This window comes from Lactuca serriola, chromosome 2 (genome assembly GCF_051521515.1).
Source record: "Lactuca serriola cultivar US96UC23 chromosome 2, Lser_US96UC23_V15, whole genome shotgun sequence".
In the NCBI taxonomy this organism is placed as follows: Eukaryota; Viridiplantae; Streptophyta; class Magnoliopsida; order Asterales; family Asteraceae; genus Lactuca; species Lactuca serriola.
The window spans coordinates 180,597,560-180,619,851 of record NC_136409.1 but is presented as its reverse complement, the minus strand read 5'-3'; the positions used below and the strand labels follow the sequence as shown (position 1 = coordinate 180,619,851).

Here is a 22,292-nt window from a genome sequence, read left to right as displayed (position 1 = left end):
AAAATAATAGGTAGTAAATTGAATATTGTTTTTCCATTAAATATACATTATGTTATTGTTATTGAAAAAAATTTTAATTTTTTTTTAATATTTCATTGTCTTTAGAAAATTAAATTAATAGACATTGAATATAAAAGACCGAATGTCGACCACAACTTGCAATCAAAATAATTAGAATATTATGGAGAGAAAGATATTCAAGTAGCAATATATTTTCAATAAAATAATAGAAAAATAAAAGGGAATACAGAAAATTTTTGAAAAAAGAAAATGAACATTGTTTGCTTCGATTCCGATGGGCATGGAAAAAGGACAAAATTCGCTTGTCTCAATGACAGTGCTCTACTCACTGATGCTTATTCTTCTCGCTTTTCTTCTGTCCTTTTCACGCTTCCCTCCTCCTCTCAATCACTTTCCCAAAACCCATTTCCCTGATCTTCCTCCTCTCGATTCACTCATAACCCATCGTTGAATCATCTCCATCAATCTGCTTTTACTTCTTCATCTGGATAGCCTTCTTTCTCTCGCAATTTCGACGTTCATTGAGCTTTTTCATGCCTATTCCCAGCTCCCGTTAAAGACCCAGATTTCCCCATACGGGTTCTTCGAATTAGGGTTTTTTTTAGTTCGTTTCCGTGTTGGGGAGACCTTGTAAGGGGATTTGTTTTCCAATTAGTCAAGAAATAATGCCTGTTGCAGGCACTGGAATGGTTGCTGAAGAGGGAAGAGCACCCTACTCGTTTGCTTTAGAATACGAAGGTCCCCCAATATCACACCATGATCTTCCGCGAGCTGTTCCGATTGATATTCGTAAGATTCCTGTGGCTGCGGTTGTTCACAAGTCACGCTTTCCTGATAACACTGGTAAACACTCTATGCCTATTGTACAACCCATTCTTGCATCCGACATCGCCACCAACTTCGCCAAATTAGGTACTATCGATACTATTATTTCTCCAACTTCTGTAATTTCTTTTAGAAACGAAGAAAATTGTAATGGTAATGATTCCGTTTCCAAAGACCTAGGGTTGGGTACCGGTACTGAAACCGAAACCACTGTTTCTCCGGCTCATGACGGTGGGTTTGAGGAAAGAAGTTCGAGTAATCCCGACGTATTCATTAGTTCGGGTGAGTTTCTGGATATGATTAACAGCTCGGCTGGACTTGGGTCGTCTTCTGTGAGCCAAGATCACTCATACGAGCTATCCGGCAGGGGTGAGAGCTCAGGTACTTTAGGATTCTCCGATAGTTTTGATAAGTCGAGAGATTTTTCCGGAAATTCACTAGCGTTTAGAGCTTCAAACGCTTGCAAGGAGAGTCTAGATTTCAATGAATTGAATCAATCCGATTGGGTGTCAAACGGGTCAAGGTTGAGCTTCGACTATCCATCTTCACGTGTCTCTTCTCTCAAAACTGGAGATTGTAATAATGAAGAACCCGTTTGTGATAAAAGAAGCAACCCACTTGTTACTTTTCGGGACATTGAATCTGAAGATGAAGATTTTCTTGATGAGCTTAATCAACCTCAACCTGATATTGTACGTTTAAAAAGAGAACCAGAAGTGAAAACAAGAAAAGGGGCTTGTTATCGATGTCTTAAAGGAACCAGATTCACTGAAAAAGAAGTCTGCATAGTTTGCAATGCAAAATATTGTGTTAACTGTGTGCTTAGAGCAATGGGGTCAATGCCAGAAGGAAGAAAGTGCGTCACTTGCATTGGATATTCCATTGATGAGACAAAGAGGGGCAAATTAGGAAAATGCTCTCGAATGCTAAAACGCCTCCTTAATAACCTTGAAGTTAGACAGATAATGAAAGCAGAGAAACTATGTGCTATCAATCAATTACCTTCAGAGTACGTTTGTGTAAATGGGAAACCTCTTTCTCATGAAGAACTTTCCATACTTCAAAGCTGCCCAAATCCTCCTAAAAAACTTAAACCTGGAAATTATTGGTATGATAAAGTATCTGGTCTTTGGGGAAAGGTAAATCTTTAATAATCTTTCAAAAACTTTTTCATGATTACCATTTCTTAACATGGAAATTAATGGTTGTTTTGATTTATATCTATTAACAGGAGGGAGAAAAGCCTTTAAAGATTATTAGTCCACATTTAAACGTTGGTGCCCCAATTATGCCTGATGCTAGCAATGGAAACACAGGTGTTTTTATAAATGGTCGTGAGATTACTAAAGTTGAGCTAAGAATGTTACAGGTTTGTATTTCTGAATTTTCAAATGATCTATTTGTTGAATTATGGATCTGATCATGTGAATTATCAAATGTTGCAGCTATCTGGAGTCCAATGTGCTGGTAATCCTCACTTTTGGGTTAATGATGATGGATCTTATCAAGAAGAGGGACAGAAAAACACCAGAGGATATATATGGGGAAAGGTGACACCTTTTTATAAATATGTTTCATGTTTATGTTTTTTGTTGTTTTTGAATATTTTGTTATAACATAAAGTTTTATTTCAGGCTGGAACAAAGCTGGTTTGTGCTGTTTTGTCACTACCAGTTCCATCCAAGACAATTTATCCCACTGGAGAGCAATTGAGCAACACACTTAGTCAATCAATCCCAGACTATTTTGACCAAAATGCCCCTCGGAAGCTTCTTTTAATCGGATGCTGTGGATCTGGTACAAGTACAATTTTCAAACAGGCTAGAATTTTATATAAAGAGACCCCTTTTACTGATGAAGAACGTGAAAGTATCAAGTTTATAATTCAAAGCAATGTCTATGGCTACCTTGGAATACTCCTTGAAGGGCGTGAACGTTTTGAAGATGAAGCATTGAATGATATGAAGAAAAACGATACTTCTGGTACTTAATTTTTGCTCTCATACTTCAAGGATTAATTAATTATTCTACAAATCTTGAATTTTTTTTTTTTTTTTGGAAATGGTGTTGCAGAAAATGAGAAAACTTTGTATTCAATATGCCCAAGGCTGAAAACGTTTTCTGATTGGCTGCTTAAAACCATGGTGGCTGGGAATCTTGAAGACATATTCCCAGCTGCAACAAGGGAATATGCTCCTGTTGTTGAGGAACTCTGGAATCATCCAGCCATGAAAGCCACTTACAAGAGGAGAATGGAATTGGAGATGCTCCCAAGTGTTTCCAGTTATTTCTTGGAGCAGGTATGCATAACAAAAACAGTAAAATTACAAATTTAGTCCTTGTGGTCCTTAAAGATCAGTTTTGTTAAAAAACCTTGCAACAAAACTTATCTTTAAGAACCACTCATGCAATAACTTTTGACATACAACAGGGACTAAACTGGTAATTTACTCAAAAAAAAAAAAAGTTAACAATGTAAGAAAACAGATTTAATAATATGTTATTGTGTGTGGAATTTTTCAGGCTGTTGATATATTAAGAGCAGACTATATACCTTCAGATGTTGACATCTTGTATGCTGAACATGTCACTTCTTCAAATGGTCTTTCAAGCATTGACTTTTCATTCCCTCCATTATCGCCTGATGAAACCAATGACACAACTGATCAACATAATTCTCTACTCAGGTTCGTTTTCTTTTAAAAAAAAGTTACAATATTTATTCTTATAACTCTGTAAAAACTATTAACTTTGTATATTTTAAACTAAACCAGGTTCCAACTCATAAGAGTGCAAGCAAGAGGCTATGGTGAAAACTGCAAATGGCTAGAAATGTTTGAAGATGTTGGAGTAGTCATAATCTGTGTTTCCTTGAGTGATTTTGACCAATATGCAACCGACATAGATGGAAATTTGATGAACAAAATGATCCTAAACAAGAAGTTCTTCAAGAGCATTGTGACACATCCAACATATGATCAAATGGAGTTTCTTTTAGTGCTAAACAAATTTGATGTGTTTGAGGAAAAACTGGAACGGGTCCCACTAACTTGTTGTGAGTGGTTCAGTGATTTTAAGCCGATAGTGAGCCGAAACAGCCACAACAAGAACATAAGTAGCAACAACATTAACCATAGTCCTTCAATGGGACAAATGGCTTCACATTATGTTGCTGTGAAGTTCAAGAAACTGTTTGCATCAATCACTGATAGAAAGATGTTTGTTTCAGTGGTGAAGGGGTTGGAGCCTAATAGTGTGGATCAAACATTAAAGTATGCAAGGGAGATACTTAAATGGGATGAAGAGAAACCCAATTTTAACTTTAATGAATACTCCATGTATAGCAGTGAAGCAAGCTTAGATTCCCAATGATAATGATCCTACACCCTTTAATGTACATAAAATGGTCAAGAACAAGGTATTCCCAATTTGATTTGGTTTAGCTCTTTGGTTGGTTGAGTTGTATTATAGAATTTTAAAATGAATCGAAATTTAGGTGATGATATAAAATGTATGTATGTATCTATATTTGTTTGTTTGACTAGCAAGTTAATTAAATCTTGTTTTCATGGCTTATTTTGGTTGTGCATGTAACATGTTGCTTCTTTCAAAGTAATTAAGTATACATAACTTGGGTATGCTAACAATGATGAACCTCAACAAAATTTCCAAAAATGCAGAATCAAGAACATAAAGAAACAATTTTTACCCTTTTAAAACTTTGTCCCATTAGGTCAAAAGGAAATAGTAAACGGACAATATCAAAAGAACAATTACAAGATCTTGATCATTTGGGTCAAAAAGAAGAAAAAGAAAGAAAGTTAAGTTGTAGATCTAATGATGGTAACATGAAAAACATTTTGGTGTGTGTGAATCAGCTCAAAAACACAGATATGCCCAACTTTAATACCATTTTCTTTGACAAACATCATCCAGTCACCATACCCCAAATAATCATCATCATATGCAAGAACTTCCCAAGTCTTTTGTCTTCCACCATTCGCAAGTTTAAGCAAATATTTGCTATGCTTCTTGCCACCACTCCAATACTTCTTTCTGAACTCATTTGGTACACGCTGCATCCATGGAAACAGATTAAAAACTCACTCAAGAATCAAGAATCAAGATCTTTTTTTCCTTTTGTGGAAAGATATAAATCAATTCATTACCAGTCCTCTTTTTCTCGCAAGATATGTTTTTTGGATGAAAGCAACGAAGAAAGGTTTGTGGGATTTGAAAGTAGCTTTAACTCTTCCAACTGTCAAACTCTTTCTTGAATATTCACCTCCAACTAAAATAAAATCAAGTTATTCATATTAAACCACTTGTGTTGCAAGAAATCAACATCATAAAGAAAAAAATTTAATGCATTCAAACAAACCATTAATCTTGACCCTAGGGCTTTCATCTTCACTCGATGAACATGTCTCTTCTTCTAACTTTACAGTCTTCGGTTTAGTAAGTTTGACTTGTTGTGGAGTCTTTCTTGACATCTCTTTTGTAGAGTTTCTGAGTGGATCTTTCTTCATAGGAGGATAAACTATCTCCGATGCACTTGTATCGAATATAATCACACCAAATATGGAAAACCCTTCGTAGTTGAACATCAACAAATGCCCAAATCTTAATCCGTAATGTTCTGCAAATTCCGGCCAACCGTTTTCCAGCCAAATCTCATCCCCTGATTTCTGTATGTCAACTCGCCAAACGTCACCGTTTGGTACCTTCAGTATCACTCTTTCCGACAGATCTTTTCCATGCTTCTCTGTAAACTTATTCGGCATCCTCTGTTTTTATGAAAAAATAAATAATAATAATAATAAATTTTTACTCATCGAGATTCTTATGTGTAAAGGAATATGAACTTACAATGCCAGTAGATTGAGTATCGTCGGAGAGAATGACTTTGAGAAAGTTGACTGGATTCTCCGGCGGACTCAAACGGCGGTGGGATTTCATTGTGTGATTTGGGAATGGGGAAAAAAAGGGAAGGGTGGTGGAGCAACTTCTTGGCTCTTGGGTTTCCGGTTATCATGATTATATAGACTGCATGGCTATGAGGGACGTTTAACTTCTGCATTAATGTTGGCTGGAGGCTTCATTAAATATGGAAATTGCAATTAAGTGCTTGTATCATCTCATTATCCAAATAGACGATTTAGTTTTTTATTATTATTATTATTATTATTTATTATTATTTTTTTTAACCGACATATATAAATATATAATATCCTCTTAAACTGGCACCTAATTTCACATATTTTTTAGGGACAAGACTTGAACCCTAAAAATAAAATAAAAAAAATAAATCTGATACCACTATATTAGAAACCATTGATAAATAGACGATTTAGTACCTAACTTTTTCCAATTAACTGAGATGTTACCATTAGGGCATCTAGTATATTTTATCAAGGGGTTTCTTAAATAAAATAATAAAACCCGATCATCGTTTTAATCTTATCAAACCTTTTAAATTTTAAACATTGAACTTTTTTATTTTTTCTTTATCATAATAAAGTTAATAATGATTATTTATAAAACTATTTTATTTTTTTAAAAAATCAGTTATCTAAATTATATAAAATCATATTAATATTTATTATTGTTTTTATTTTCTGATTTATAAATCTTTTAAAATTTTGATGTTGTGATCGAATATATTTCATTTAATATTGTTTTTTTTACGTTCGGTATGTTAACATTATATAACGTTGTTTTTGACGTTTTGATCAAATAAACAAATAATTATCAATCATCCATTACAATATTTAATGTTTTTTTTTTATGTTTTGTTTGGCTATATTATTCGTTTATGTTTATGTTTGTTTATGTATTCGGTTTTAAAGAGTTATATGCTTATTTGATAAACAAATGATCTTATACGATTCTAAATGTTATAATACGATTCTAAATGTTATATTTTGTTTGTTTACATCATTTAACTTTATAATTTAAAAGAATACCTTTTTTAAACATCCAAACATTTATTAATTAATATTTTAATCTTGGATAAAAATACATATAAGTTTTCATACAGGTTAATCCGAATCGGCTTTTAATAATCCAAATCCATAATGTTTTTTACAACAAAGGAAAGCCATTTTGTAAAAAAAAAAGTGGAAAGAAATACGTTAACCAGAAAATAAAACATAAGTAAAAAGTTTGAAATGTTATAAAAGTTCAAATAAACTTGGAAAATATAAGAAAAAAAGTTTAAAAAGCATGAAAAAAAATAATAAAAAAGTTGTAGATAGAGTTTAAATGTTTTGACGTTTAAAATGGAGTTCTAACATAATAAATTGAAAATATATAGGTTAATCTGAAAAAGGGTTTTAAAAACCAGATCATTCAAAGAGGCGAAAGTTCAAATGTCGAGATGAAACGTAAAATTTCGATCAACCGGGATTGTATAGCGGCTCACAAACTTTTGGTATGTAATTACTTTGCCCCTAATAGTTTAAAATATTTATGTTTTTAATTTAATCTAATTTAAAAAAAAAGATAAATATTATGAAGTGATAACCATTTTCAAAGGCTAATGATTTGGTAGCGAGCTTGTAGTGGAGTTGATGTGCCATTGAGTTTGCAACACTTTTTTAAAAGGTTGGTGGTGACAATACCATGGCGCGCGCGCGTGTGTATATATATATGATAAAATTATTATTTAATCAAATAAAGATAGATATTAAATGATAATCATAATTATTTTTTTTATCGAAACTAATTAAACTCATCATTAATGCCAACAATAATAATCTTTCAGAATGAATTCATATCTAGGTTTTTATCTATGGATTCATGTTTTGTTTGATGATCACTCATTCAAAATACAACAAAGTTGCTTGGAACATGGGGACCGAGAGTGTATTCTATTGTATTCTATTGTATTCCTAATAGAATACACTATCATTCTGTTAGAAAAAATTCTTATTCTGCTAGAATACACTATCGTTCTCTATGTTCCAAGCAACTTTGTTGTATTTTGAGTGAATGAGTCCTGAAACAAAACATGAACTCATAAATGAAAACCTAGATGCGAATTAATTCTAAAAGAAAATATTATCGCTGACATTAATGTTGAATTTAATTAATTTCCATAAAAATGAATTATAATTATGGATATCATTTAATATATCTATCCCTATTTGATTAAATAATAATATTTTTTAGTAAGTTCATATTGGTGCATTATAGCATATAATAAATGTTGGGAACATATGAACCTTTATCTCTCTCTCTCTCTCTCTCTCTCTCTCTCTCTCTCTATTGTGGGTGATGTTTATGGTGTTAAGACGACGTTATGGAGGTGCCATGTAAACACATCTACATACCTTAAAGGCCCATACCGTGTAGTGTTAAAGAACTACGGATCTTTGTATAACTTTTTTTTGAAACGACAAATCTAATCTACTCCTAAACTAATACCATCTAATTCTACCTATGTCCACAACGGGACTTGAACCCTCGACCTCAAAGAGGGAGAACACCACCTGATACCGCTGGGCTAGAAGCCCTTTGGTGGATCTTTGTATACCTATTTGTGAAATTTCCAAGTTTCTTTAAATTACATGAATCTAATACCAACCTCTTATATTACTTTTATTTTTTCGGGATAAAAGTAATTAGATAATATTTTCAAGATATAATATTCTTAAGGCAAAACATGTTTTCTTACTAACGATCAATGTATAGCCAAGACGAGTATGAGCCGAGATTTAAAAATATCTAAATGGGCAAATAAAATTTACATAATAATTGCTACGTAGTATCCCTCTAATTTGAAGGAGATGACAATGACTTATATTTAATATTTAATAGGTCTGATAATTGTGTTGTGTTCGGGTTGGCGGGTCAAAATACACCAATCCAAACATGACCCATTTAATTATATATGTTACAGGTTGACGAGTTTGGAACATAAACCAATATATGATCTGTCAACCCGTTTAATATAATAGCAACAATTCAAATGATAATGTAATAGCAACAATTCCTGTTTTTTCTTCCAAAAAACAAGTGTCGTGTTTGTGTTGGCGGTCAAAATACACCAACCCAAACACAACCCATTTAATTATATAGGTCACGGGTTGACGGGTTTGGAACATAAACCCGTATATGGTATATGACCCGCCAACTTGTTTAATATAATAGCAACAATTCAAATGATAATGTAATAGCAACAATTTCTATTTTTTCTTCCAAAAAACAAAGTCTTTTGTCAATTCTCCAATACCGTTTTCTTTTTTATAAAGTGATTCAGTCTAGTCGTAATACCATCCAAGGTTAAATTTGCCTTCTCAAGACACATAAGTAAAAATATATAATTGTCATTAAAAATAACTCACCAAACGTCAATTTAAAGTTTATTAGAATTCATAACCTCTGTTTTGTCTTTGGCAATGTTTATATCCATGACATTTTGAGTTAGTTTATCAACACCAACATGAGTATCAACCATAAGGAAGATAAAACTAAAACATCAATACAAAATATTAGTTTATATTAGTAAACAATAAATTATAAAATACTTCATTTTTCTCTTAACAACCAATTACTACTACAACTTGAAGCTTCAACAATGTCAGATTTCATGAAACTATGATATTCAAAACTCTTCCACTAAGACTAAAAGTCGATTCAGATGCTACTGTTGAAAGGGAAACACAACGTATATCCATAGCTAATTTAGCTAATTTTGGATACATATACTATTGGGATTGCCAAAACTCAAGCATGATAATGGATGAAGTTCTTTTAGTTCTTGGCTGAAGAATGTATACTTGCAACTGACTTTTTTTGGTCGAATCCAAATCATCATTATTGTATTCATCAAACTTCTATTATGTTAAATAGAATATGAAAAATAATTGTAATATATTTAAAAAAATAAAATACAAAGCAAATATCATGGAAAAAGGATTTACCTCAAGAATAATGTTCTTAGAGCCCCCTTCAACATTTTCAACACTAACTTGTCGATAATTAATGTCCCCGCTGCCTCCTCCAACATTTCCAACACTACCTTGTCGAGAAGCTTGTATGCATTCATAAAAAAAATGCAAAAGTGCATCCTCAATCTTCTTTAATTGCGATGGACCTTCACCATACAACTTTTTATAGCTAAACTCAACAAAAGAGAACTTAGATCGCGGATCAAACACCATAACTATAACTAACATAAAGTTGAAATCAACCAAATATTTGCTAAGCTTAGTCCACATTTGAGTAGCTATTTTTTTCATATACTCATCATGACTGGCTTTCGTTTTAACCAAATTCAAATGTATTCCCAATATTTGAGGGAAATACAAATTTAAAGTAGGATAAAGAGATCCTGAAAACCGAAGAGTTGCTTCACATAACACTTTAAGAAAACTACATTTTCTCAACTCTTTCTCATTCATCAGAGGACGGACAGGTTTGAAAATTCGAATGACTCAAGCTAAAATGAGAAAAAGGAAAGAGTGCAACGAGAAAGGAAGTGTAGAGCATGCTTTCAACAACCACAAATCGGCGAGAGTGCAACGACCTAGCGGTGGCAACCGGCGAACTGGAGAAGGCGTTCAAATTCAACCGACACTCAGACTTAAGACGACCAGTTGTCGTTCATTACTTCAATACACCGACGCTCTTATTTCGTTTTTGATTTTGTATGCATTAGGAATTAGGGCAAAGGTGCAATTCAACAATTGTTATTTGTTAACAGGTTAATGGAAACTAGGAAAGGGGGTAAGCCGTAGGTCAACATGTACAAATCCTGCTCAATGGTCAATGTCATCGCATCCTACTTAAAAGTTAAAACATTTAAAAAATATATAATTTTTTTTTATTAAAATCCTAAACGGGTTGGCGGGTCAACCTAGATTTTTTCTAGCAAACCCATCTACAACCCATTAATAAATAGGTTAGCGGGTTGAAAAACTCAACCTCAACTCGTTTATCTTTATGTCGGGTCATGGGTTTTGTCGAGAATTTATAGGCCTAATATTTAAGATAGATTTGAAGTGGAGGAACAAAATGGAAGGGGACCTTTCTTGAATATATCGACATATTGAGAAGCGGTAGAACGTGTAGAACTCGAACTTGTCCTAAATCCACATTAACAAAGTGAATGTTAATCTCAATATGTTTTATACGATGATGTTGAACATGGTTATTGGACAAGTATACAACACTAACATAGTCACAATATACAATAGTGGCAGTCGGTGGTAGACGATGAATCTCAAGCAAAAGACTAGAAATCCAACATGTTTTTGCTACTCCATTGGCGACATCTTAGCCCCACTTCACGCCCCATTCCCTCCCCCCACTTCCCCTTCCACTTAGGAAATTGTCATCTCTCGCTGCTTACTTATTAAATACATTTTAGGCTGTTGTACAATACAAATATATATATATATATATATATATATATATATATATATATATATATATATAGAGAGAGAGAGAGAGAGCTAGGTTCAAATACTTTTAGCAAGTATTGTGTGCCTAAATGCACCAATGAGAATTCAAGAAATAATAAATCATTAAATAAATCATTAAAGGGTATTGTGGACATTTTATACTTTTAATTAAGGAAATCATTTAATTTAAATCTTGCAGTTAAGGAAATAAAGTAATATATTTGACCTAGTCATTTGTGTTCTCATTTATAGGCGTGCATATTGTTCCGTTCCAACCCTAGCACATCTATTTCTTTTTTGCGGCCTTCTTTAGCAACCTGTCGGAGTTGTAGAAGACAACCAGAGAGAAGAAAGGCTGGAAGGTCTAAGGCAGATTACTCATTTGGTAAGTCTAGTATGTCCCTGTTTCTTATTCTATCTTCTACCTGTCGGAGTTCTAGAAGACAATCAGCGAGAAGAGGTCCGCTCCTTTTTTGCAACAACTCTTCCGCTTCGTTTTCCCTCCACGAATGGCATCTCAGGTATCATGTTATCTTCTTTATTCAGGTATCATCTTTATTGTGGGTATTTGGAAGAAAGTAGAGTGACAAGGATAGCCCCATAAATTGTCAATTCTCGATTCCAATCAGCTGAGATTTTTATATGGTTCGATTTTTCTCTAAATTCCCAGTTCTTGATTTTAGGTTCGAAGATATAGAAGAATATCATAAACAATGGCATCCCTGTTGGTGGAATTGAAAATATTCTGATTTGCACACTAACTGTTTGTTAATTTGTCTCAGTGAACTTCAATTACTTATTCCAAAATTGGTTCTTTCTTGCTTAATGAGTCACTTTCAGTTAGAAGGAAGCATAGAAAAAAAAATGTAAGTTTGTATGGTTCCAGCTCTTGTATCAGGGCCTTATAATGTAAGTAACATTCTTTATTCATGTATTGATGAGTTTCAGTTTCTCTTATGTGGATGCTCTTCTTTCTTACAAAATAATGTTTTCAAATCTTATATGAAAACCAAGTTTCTATGCTTTATTGGGTCTGACATATATTTTTTTTTTTCTTTCGGTTATGGAATACAATTCTAAGTTGTTTGTGCCTTTTTATTTTCATCAACACAAATTAATTTACTCTTTGAACTTTGTGGTATGCATTCTAAATCAAATATGTTGCTGGAATTTATGTATTCTACCATAATAAAATCGATGTATTCTGCCATAATGTATTATATGTATTCTGTCATATTTTATTTATTCTACCAAAATATATTAAGTGATAGTTAATTGCAAGTAACATGTTTTAACAATTATTAATTTTTGTTGTATTTGTGATAGGAATGGCTGGAAGAAGGCGTTGAAGACCTTGATATTCTTTTAGAATATGTATAATTATATTAAAATGTATAAGGATTTTAGTCTGTAAGAATATATATGAATTTGTATTTAAGTTCGGATGTATAAGAATATATTAGAATGTTTGTTATTTTTCAACATCTGATTCAACAATTTCGTTTTTCTTCAATGATATTCTATTAGAATAAAATTCTGAAAGATGATCATTCTAACAAAATAATATTCTATTAGAATAAAATTCTGAAAGAGCATCATTCTAACAAAAAATATTCTGACAGAATATAATCGGTGAAAATTGAAATTGAATTAATTAAAAAAATTCAGATTTTTTTAAATTAGGAGAATTAATCATCCCTAAAAATCCGGAAATTTCCTTTTATAAATGTAGTTAATTGTCCAAAATACCCTTTTGCTAAAAATTGTGTGATTATATGGTACATGTTACCCCATTGTAATATCATACACTCTCAAATCATATTAATTGATTAATTTCATCCATTGGTCCAAATCTGTGCATTCTGGCACACAGTACTTAGTAAAAACAAAATAACCTAAGCATATATATATATATATATATATATATATATATATATATATAGAGAGAGAGAGAGAGAGAGAGAGAGAGAGAGGATAATATATACAATGAGTACTTACCATGGAAGAGGAAGGAATGGGGTGAAGATGGGAAGGGGTGATGTTCCTCGCATCTCAACGCGGTCAAACTCACCGTACTCCATGATTTGTAGCTAAACCGAATTATTATTTTGGATTCTTTATTGGTTTTGCGTTGTACATTTATACAAAACTACACAAATAAAACTTTGTTCAAAACATACTTGAAATATTCTATGAACAAAGCATTATCTTGTGGCATTTATAATAATCAAATTGTTAGCATAATCATCGAAGGACCCTAAATATTTATTTGCTCACACTTAAATTTTATGCTAACAATTTGATTGTTATACATGCCACAAGATAATGCCTTGTTCATAGAATATTTCAAGTTTGTCTTAAACAAAGTTTTATTTGTGTAGTTTTTTATAAGATTTGATAAAGTGTACAATACAAAACCAATAAAGAATCCAAAATAATAATTCGGTTTAACTACAAACCAATTTCAAAAATTCAAATATACAAACCATATAGTAAAATCCAAAATTATTAAATTACTCAGTTTAGTTTTATCCCGATATAAAACAATCCTATCTTTCATTACCTCAAAAGAGTAATTACATCATGATAAAAAGGAATGAAAACAAAACAATTTAGGGAGAACATTTAAGGATGGTAACACCAAGTACATTTTGGTGTTCATGGATTAGCTCAAAAACACAGATGTCCCCAAATGTAATACCATTGTCCTTGACAAATGCCACCCAACCAGCACCATGTAAGCGATTATCACCTGCAATAACCTCCCATGTTTTTTGCCTTCCATCATCATTCACAAGTTTAAGCAAATATTTTCTATGCTTCTTGCGTCCCCTCCAACACTTCTTCCTGAACTCAACTGCTACAGGCTGCATCCATGGAAACAGATAAAAATAACTGTTTTCTTAATTTATACATTGAAAATATCGATGTAGAATAATTCATGATTACCAGTCCTCTTGATCAGTAACATATGATTGTTGGATATATGCAATGAAGAAATGTTTATGGCTTTTGAAATTAGCTTTAGCTCTTTCAACTGCCCTTCTTCCATCCTCCCTCCTCTTCCTTAAACTTCCACCTCCAACTAAACTCAAATCAAGTTATCCAGGTTAGTGTCTGTTTGTATATAAGAAATATTCACATCATAAAGTAAAAAAGAATCAAACAAACCATTAATCTTGATTCTAGTTTTTTCATCTTCACTCGATGAACATGTCTCTTCTTCTAACTTCACAGTCTCCAGTTTAGTAAGTTTGACTTCTTGTGGATTGTTTCTTGCCACATCTTTTGTAGAGTTTCTGAGTGGATCTTTCTTCATAGGGGGATAAACTATCTCCGTTGCACTTGTATCGAATATAACCACACCAAATATTGAAAACCCTTCGTATTTGAACATCAATAAGTGTCCATACTTCAAGCTATAATGCTCTGCAAATTCCCACCAACCATTTTTAAGCCAAATCTCATCCCCTGACTTCTGTAAGTCAACTCGCCAAACATCACCGTTTGGTACCTTCAGTATCACTCTTTCCAACAGATCCTTTCCATGTTTCTCTGTAAATCTCTTCGGCATCCTCTGTTTTATGAAAAAAAATAATAAAATTTAATAAACTTTTACTCATCTAAACTCGTGTAAAGAGAATACTAACTTACGATGCCTATGGAGTGAGTATTGTCGGAGAGAATGATTTTTATAAAGTTGACTGGATTCTCCGGCAGACTTAAACGGCGGTGGGATTTCATCGTGTGATTTGGGAATGGGAAGGTGGGGAAGGATTGTGGAGTAAGTGAAGTGTGTACCCTCTTCGATATTAGCGTATCATATCATGATTTAATAGACTGCATGGCTATGAGAATTTACTTTCTGCATTTAATGTTCAAGTAAATTTGCGATTACTAATTTTGGAGTGATAGCGATCCTAAACCATATTGGTTTTGCTATCAGGTTAGAATGTTTCCTAAATATAGGACTTTAGTATTGGGTTAGGATTTTTCTACCCTTTGGAATCATCTTTTTGATTGATCCGGTTTCTTTTTTGGCCACTTATTTTGATTTTGTCCCTCTGATTTTAGTTTAAGAATTTTACCCATTTGTACACGTCATTGATTTTGGTAACCTTATACCTAATTGGTTTTATTTTTATTTTTATTTTTACTTTTATTTTTATTTTAATTATGATTTTATTTATATATAAGTAAAATTAAATGTATATAAATAACAAAAGCATTTAAAATTTTGAAGAAAATTCAAATAAAAAAATCATATAGATATGATATCAACACCACACAATAATATCATTAAAACATAGTATTATTAAAACCAATTAATATCCTTGTATGATAATAAAAAAAAGTATTTTTTTTATTAATGGTGCAATTTAAACATGTCTCTGGCTCACAAACAAAATAGTGATCATAGACCGTGATTTGAAATAACAATTCTCGTGATGTATTAGTTTGAACATTTTTGTTATATGCATTAGTTAAAATATTTTTTTGACAATATCTTGTCTGAGTAAGGTGAATGCTTCTTTATCTCTGCTATTGCATTATGAGAAATAATATTTTAAATCGTGATCTGTGTCCACTATTATATCGCAATACCAGTTTAGATTACACATCTATATAATTTTTAATTGATTCTGATCTACATTGGTATCACATTTGCATGATTTTTTTAATTAATTTTTGCTTCAAATTTTTAAATAATTTTGTTATTTATATATACTTTATTTTAATATATATATAGAATTCAATTAGGAAAAAAAAATTAAGAACAAAGAAATAAATCTAGACCACTCATTTCAAATGTATATATTCAACCATGAATTATTAAGTTTAAAAAAAAATCAAATAGTTTATGTAAATTACTTAATAACAATGCATTTAATTCTAGGAACCATTTATATAATTTACCTTTAACATTAGGGACCATTTAAGAAACTTACCTTTAACCGAAAGGACCATTCATGTAAATTAGTTAATAAGAATGCCCTTCAAATAACACCTATTTGCCCCTTGAATTTTTAACCGAGAAGGAGAGATGTATGGATAGTCCAAAAGGAAAAATAAAAATAACATAAGGACAATTTAATTGAAATTTTTTATCACAAAGATATTCTAAATGAAAAAAATAACACAATTAATAGTATGGATGAAAAAAATAACACATAAATAGTCTAAACGAACAAAATAACAAAACGATAATCGGAAAAAAAAATAATTAAAAACAAAACTTCAAATCAAAGAATTCATCAAGCAATGGAGAGTGTTACATGAAAAATTCCACTTTTAAAAAACTATTTAAAAAGGATGTTGTTATTTATACCTCTTGATTTGATATACATACATCTCTCTTAATATAAATAAATCTATTTTGATTTAACTTTTTTTTGGTTATTGTGTTTTGTTTTGTTTTATTTTTAGTGTTGTTTTTTTATTGTTTTTGTTTTATTATTATTATTATTGTTATTGTTGTTGTTATGTGTTATTGTTTTTAATTATCTGTGTTTTAGAAAACATTCTTTTATATATAATTGTTTTTTTACTTTTACGAATAACAGTATGTTAGGACTGTTTAAATTATTATTGTTTTTATTTTTGTCTTTTATTTTAAGTTTATGCATTCCATCATGAGTTATTGATGCCCTTATTTTTTTTTTGTCGACTTAATGTATACATTTCACCATGACTTATTGAGGTCCTTATTTTTTCAAAGGACGTACCCAATAGTTTATGTAAGTTACTTAATAATGATGTCTTTAACTTACTTTATAGACCATTTAAGAATCTTACCTTTAAATATAAGGACCATATAAGAACCATTTATGTATATTACTTAATAACAAATTAACAATGCCTCTTTTTAAATAACACGTATTCACCTCAGGAATCTTTAATGTTCAATCGTGAAGCGGAGAGGCACACCACATATTTTCCCCCATGAACCTTCAATATTCAACGAGGAACAAACGCGTCATAGATACTACTTCAACCTTGCACTCATGAATGAGATTACAAATGAAGTTTAACAATATGTGTCACACATCCCCTCCCCCTATCCTAATAAAATAGTACCAATATGCCACGTGTCAAGTCAATTCCTCAGGCTTCCTCCAACTTTTTTTCCCGCTCAATTTTCCAATGTGATGTTCTTGTTTTGCCCTTTTGCTTAAAAGTCATGTAGATTAGGATTTGGAAGTGAATCCATAAATTAGGATGAATAATTTTAATTTTCAAAATTGAAACTATTAAGAGTTTTCAATTTTTTTTCGAGAAATCAGTTATGTAATCACAAAAAATTCGTGATCTGATCACGAACATGCCAATATTTAAGGAACGAAATTGAATGGTTGTGTTTTTGTTGTCATTCAAACTAGATCAAATCTTGAATTTTGGGTTCAAAAATTAAACTCTCCCTGGTAATATCTTTGTCTCTCCTCTTCTTCTTTTCCACCGTCGCTCCATCCTCCGGTTAGATTAAGATTGTTTGATGTATCACCAACAAATCTTATGGAACAAACCATTGTAAGTTTGGGTGGATTTTGAAGAGGGTATTTCCAAAAGTCGACTACTGTTTCGATTTTAGGGAGTGTATTTCCAAGAAGCTGCCTTCATGAGTGAACTTGATTGTTTCGATTTTAAGTTTCAGTGATTTTAGATTGTGGACAAGGAGATTGGGACTGGAAGATGAGGGTCATCGACAAGGACGAAGGTTGCCAGGAAAAGGAACACAGAGCGAAATTGGAGAACGAGGAGGGTTGCTAGAGCAAGGTAATTATAATTTTAACTAATAGCGATTATAACTTTATTTTTGATGACGATCATAGGAAAACCTTCTAATATCATGCATTTTAATTCCTGGTAAGTGTAGTTACGATTAAGTTGACAGGATTGATGATGCACACCACATGCTTGATGAAATGCCTGAAAGAATTGATTGATGTAGTTACGATTAATTTAGTTTCTTGATTTTCTTTGGGCTATAAAGAAATCGACAAACTGTATTTTCGGATGATAGTTGAGAGAGAAAGGATGAGTTTTCGGTTGTGTTCTTGAGAGGGAAAAAGGGAGTTTTCGGCTAACAAGTGTAAGAATGAAGTATTGATTTCGGTCCATATGTGTATATAGCCGAAATCATGATGGATCACCTTCGTTGGGACATGGGGAAATGCCTTGAATCACGTTAAGTGGACATAATTTAGGGGTTCTCAGTCAGGAACTCTATCCGAGAAAGGTTTTTCGGTCGAGAACGTGTTTGCGGTCCAAAGAAGCAGCCTCGCATAAATGCGGTCGTGAACTCGTTTTCGGTCCGATGGTTTTCATGTATGCGAGGGTTTTCGGTCCTCGCATTTGGATCATTATTTTGCAACACTTATCAATTAAAAAGGGGTTTAGTTATATTATAACCTTGAATAAGTTCCTAATAAATAAATTAATTAACAAGCTTGACTTTTATTTAACAAGTTTTGACTTTTGTTGACTTTTACAGACTTGAAAATAATGGGTTGTCACACAAATGATGAATGTGAATCTTGTCTTTTGGGCGAGATGACAAAATTAACTTTCACTAGATCTTATGAAAGAGATGAGGGTTTGTTGGACCTCATACATACAAATGTGTGTGGGCACTTCAGATCCACCATAAGAGATGCTAATCGATTTTATGTAACGTTTATGGATGATTATAGTAGATATGGTTATATCTACTTGATCAAACATAATTAGAAACCTTTGAAAAGTTAAAATAGTTTAACCATGAAGTCAAAAATCAATTAGGTAGGAAGATAAAGCTGATCCGATCTGATAGATGAAGAGAATAACTTAGTATCAAGTTCCACGACTACCTCAAGGAATGTGGAAGAGTGTCACAATTGACTCCTCTTAGGACATCACAAATTAATGGTCTGGCTGAGAGTCGCAGTCGGACCTTATTGGACATGGTGCGTTCCATGATGAGTCGAGCCGCTCTTCCTATTTCCTTCTAGGGGCATGCCTTAGAGACAGTCGCCCATACCCTCAATTTGTCCCTACTAATGAAGGTTGCCAAAACACCTTACGAGATGTAGACATGGAAATTTCCCTCGTTAGCACACATCAAAGTCTGGGGTTGTGAATCTTTCGTTAGACGAAAGACTCATGACAAGACATAAGCCAAAAGTAAGAGATGTATTTTCATTGGCTACCCACAAAAGTCTTTTGGATATTTGTTCTACTGGCCTAGTGAAAACGTGGTCTTCGTAGCACGAAGAAGAGTCTTTCGTGAGAGAGAGCTCATATGAAAAAAGGACACTGAGAGTACAATTGACCTTTAAGAAATTCAAGAGCCAACCAATGAAGGAACCTTAGATGATACTAGCAGTCAACCAGAGGATAAACTCCGGTTGAACCAGTTAACACTTCATTACCTCTTCGTTGTTCCAGTAGAGTTAGTGTGCCACCTCAGATTTATCGTTTCCATACAACAACAGAAGGTTATATGTTTATCAGTGATCAAACATTGATAAATTTAGATGAGCCGACTAACTACAAGGAAGTAATGGCAGACCCTAAGGCTGCTAAATGGAAAGAGGCAATGGATACCGAGATCAAGTCCATGTATGGCAACCAAGTTTGGAATTTGGTTGATCAACAAACTGGTGGAAAGACAACTGGTTGCAAATGGATCTTAAAAAAGAAGACCGACATGGATGGAAATGTACACACATTCAAGGAACGACTAGTTGTGAAGGGATTTACTTAAACCCAAGGGGTTGAATATGATGAGACCTTCTCACCAGTGGCTAAGATTAAATCTATTAGGATAATGCTCGTCATAGCTTCCTTTCATGATTATGAAATTTGGCAGATGAATGTCAAAACCACTTTCCTTAATGGGAAGTTGGCTGAAGATGTTTACATGAGTTAGCCAGAGGGTTTTGTTGATGAAAAGTTTCCCAATAGAGTGTGTAAGCTTGAGAAATCCATCTATGGATTGAAACAAGCATCTCGCAGTTGGAATCATTGCTTCCCTGAGAAAGTCAAACAGTTTGGTTTTTCTAGAAGTGAGGTTGAGTCATGTGTATATGTCAAAGCTAGTGGGACTGTAGTAACCTTTCTAGTATTGTATGTTGATGACATACTAATCATGGGAAATGACATTCCAACCTTGTAAGAAGTAAAATATTAGCTTGGAAAGTGTTTCACTATGAAGGATCTAGGAGAGGCTGCCTATATTCTCGGGATAAGCATTTTGAGAAATAGAAGAACAGACAAATTGGACTTAGTCAAAGTACATACTTGGACAAGGTACTAAAATGATTTAGTACGGAAAATTCCAAAAAGGGAGAGCTACTTATTCAGAGCAATACTAAATTGATTAACACTTAAAGCCCAAGTACGGATGAAGAGATAACTTATATGAGTCGATTCCCTTGTGCTTCGACTGTAGGATCGATCATGTACGCTATGACATGTACTCGCCCTGGTGTGTTCTTTGCTTTAAGCATAGTCAGTCGGTATCAAGGAAATCCTGGCAGAGCTCATTCGACAGCAGTTAAGAGCATTCTCAAGTATTTGCGAAGGAAAAAGGACATGGTTCTAGTTATTGGTGGCAGTGATACATTGAGAGTGACTGGATATAGTGATACCTGCTTTCAAACAGATAGAGACAACTTTCGTTCTCAATCTGACTGGGTATTTACATTAAATGGTGGAGCAGTTACTTGGAAAAGTTCCAATCAAGACAATGTGGTTGATTCTACTCGTGAATCAGAGTACATAATGACAAGTGAAGCATCAAAGGAAGCAGATTGGTTGAAGAACTTCATTAAAGATCTTGAATATTTTCAACCATTCAGGAACCAATGGAACTTTTCTACAATAATGAAGGAGCGGTTTCTTTAACTAAAGAACCGGGAGACCATGGCAAATCAAGACATATCGACAGAAAGTACCATTATGTCAGACATAGAGTAGAAGAATGTCACCTCATTGTGAAGAGGGTATCATCAGAATAGAATCCTACAGATCCTTTGACTAAGGCTCTGAGTAGGTTTAAGCATAATCAACATGCTAGAAACATTAGATTAAGAGATTATATTAGTTTTAGTAGTTAGATGATGAGTTTGACACTTGTAATAATATAAATGTAATTGAATTTTGGTGATTAAATATTAGAGATTATTTATGAGTTTGTCTGCTGCCTTTGACAATTATTTATTCTTGTATTTCGTTTTGCATGTTTTACTTCCTGAATAATTTAATTATTCAAATTCCACACTCACTCATACTTTGGGAAGTAAGTAGTGAATTAAGACTGTCATGAATTGTATTGTAGATTGTCTAAGGGAGTTAGACATAGTAATTGTATTGCTGCAACATCCATGAGTACTTAGAAATGGAGATTTAAGTATTGGATAAACCCACGCTCAAGGAATTACTTCTTGGATTATATCACATGTAACTCAGAGACGATAATATCTTATATTCTTGAAACAGAGATATACGAGTTGTAATTTTCAATTCGCTTGTGCATTGGTGTTGCGAAAACGCATCTGTAACATGATGTTATAAAACGCAATATCATGCATGATTTGATGAATAAAGGATACAAGCATATACATCAAAATTTATTTGTTCCTTTTGCCCTAACAGGAACAACGATATCTTTGGGCCCCTCGGTGATTTGGTGTTGACTTATAGTGTTGGGCCCAACCAGGACTCAATTGATGTGTTCAATTTGAAGTCTTATGTTGTCATAAAAAATTAGTAAATCGAGAAAAAAACTTTGGGCAATGAGATTGATTTAATCCATGTCTCATGTTCATATGATATCTACTAGGATGGAGGAATATTTGATCATTTATCTTTGGACCCATATCTGTGAAGTTTAGAATTCGGTAGTTGCTATGGAAGCACTCTTTGCTATCTAATTTAGAAGTTATACTAGTAATTGCAATTACAGACTTATCAAAGTGGGAGACTATTGGATTAGCTGTCTAAGCCAATAATTGAATTAGTATATACTTGAATTATTAGCAAAGTCCTTTTGGGTTG

At 32.8% G+C, this 22,292-nt stretch overlaps 3 protein-coding genes across 3 annotated transcripts; 1 reads left to right on the top strand and 2 right to left on the bottom strand.

The window, feature by feature from the left end:
• The first annotated feature begins 299 nt into the window (after window positions 1-299).
• Window positions 300-4,422, top strand: XLG1 (extra-large G-protein 1). The gene is made up of 7 exons (XM_079025531.1): window positions 300-1,985; window positions 2,078-2,215; window positions 2,292-2,396; window positions 2,481-2,829; window positions 2,920-3,146; window positions 3,370-3,533; window positions 3,621-4,422. Exons 1-7 carry the CDS (start codon window positions 687-689, stop codon window positions 4,216-4,218), a joined length of 2,880 nt encoding a protein of 959 aa, XP_078881657.1. The 5' UTR covers window positions 300-686; the 3' UTR covers window positions 4,219-4,422.
• A 42-nt stretch (window positions 4,423-4,464) lies between these two features.
• Window positions 4,465-5,964, bottom strand: LOC145087566 (B3 domain-containing transcription factor VRN1-like). Its single transcript, XM_079025532.1, has 4 exons — window positions 5,716-5,964; window positions 5,228-5,633; window positions 5,016-5,137; window positions 4,465-4,922 (listed from the first exon to the last, which is right to left on the bottom strand). Exons 1-4 carry the CDS (start codon window positions 5,803-5,805, stop codon window positions 4,668-4,670), a joined length of 873 nt encoding a protein of 290 aa, XP_078881658.1. The 5' UTR covers window positions 5,806-5,964; the 3' UTR covers window positions 4,465-4,667.
• Window positions 5,965-13,781: 7,817 nt separating this feature from the next.
• LOC145090621 (B3 domain-containing protein At1g49475-like) lies at window positions 13,782-15,248 on the bottom strand. Its single transcript, XM_079028758.1, has 4 exons — window positions 14,910-15,248; window positions 14,427-14,832; window positions 14,205-14,340; window positions 13,782-14,122 (listed from the first exon to the last, which is right to left on the bottom strand). The coding sequence occupies exons 1-4, from the start codon at window positions 14,997-14,999 to the stop codon at window positions 14,116-14,118; spliced, it is 639 nt and encodes a 212-aa protein (XP_078884884.1). The 5' UTR covers window positions 15,000-15,248; the 3' UTR covers window positions 13,782-14,115.
• Window positions 15,249-22,292: the final 7,044 nt, after the last annotated feature.

Coding starts and splice junctions, on each gene's coding strand:
- XLG1 (XM_079025531.1), top strand. CDS start 687: ATGCCTGTTGCAGGCACTGGAATGGTTGCTGAAGAGGGAAGAGCACCC. Junction 1,986..2,077: donor TATCTGGTCTTTGGGGAAAG/GTAAATCTTTAA, acceptor ATCTATTAACAG/GAGGGAGAAAAGCCTTTAAA. Junction 2,397..2,480: donor GAGGATATATATGGGGAAAG/GTGACACCTTTT, acceptor GTTTTATTTCAG/GCTGGAACAAAGCTGGTTTG.
- LOC145087566 (XM_079025532.1), bottom strand. CDS start 5,805: ATGAAATCCCACCGCCGTTTGAGTCCGCCGGAGAATCCAGTCAACTTT. Junction 5,138..5,227: donor CCCTAGGGTCAAGATTAATG/GTTTGTTTGAAT, acceptor ATTTTATTTTAG/TTGGAGGTGAATATTCAAGA. Junction 4,923..5,015: donor TTGCGAGAAAAAGAGGACTG/GTAATGAATTGA, acceptor CCATGGATGCAG/CGTGTACCAAATGAGTTCAG.
- LOC145090621 (XM_079028758.1), bottom strand. CDS start 14,999: ATGAAATCCCACCGCCGTTTAAGTCTGCCGGAGAATCCAGTCAACTTT. Junction 14,833..14,909: donor ATACTCACTCCATAGGCATC/GTAAGTTAGTAT, acceptor TTCATAAAACAG/AGGATGCCGAAGAGATTTAC. Junction 14,341..14,426: donor AACTAGAATCAAGATTAATG/GTTTGTTTGATT, acceptor ATTTGAGTTTAG/TTGGAGGTGGAAGTTTAAGG.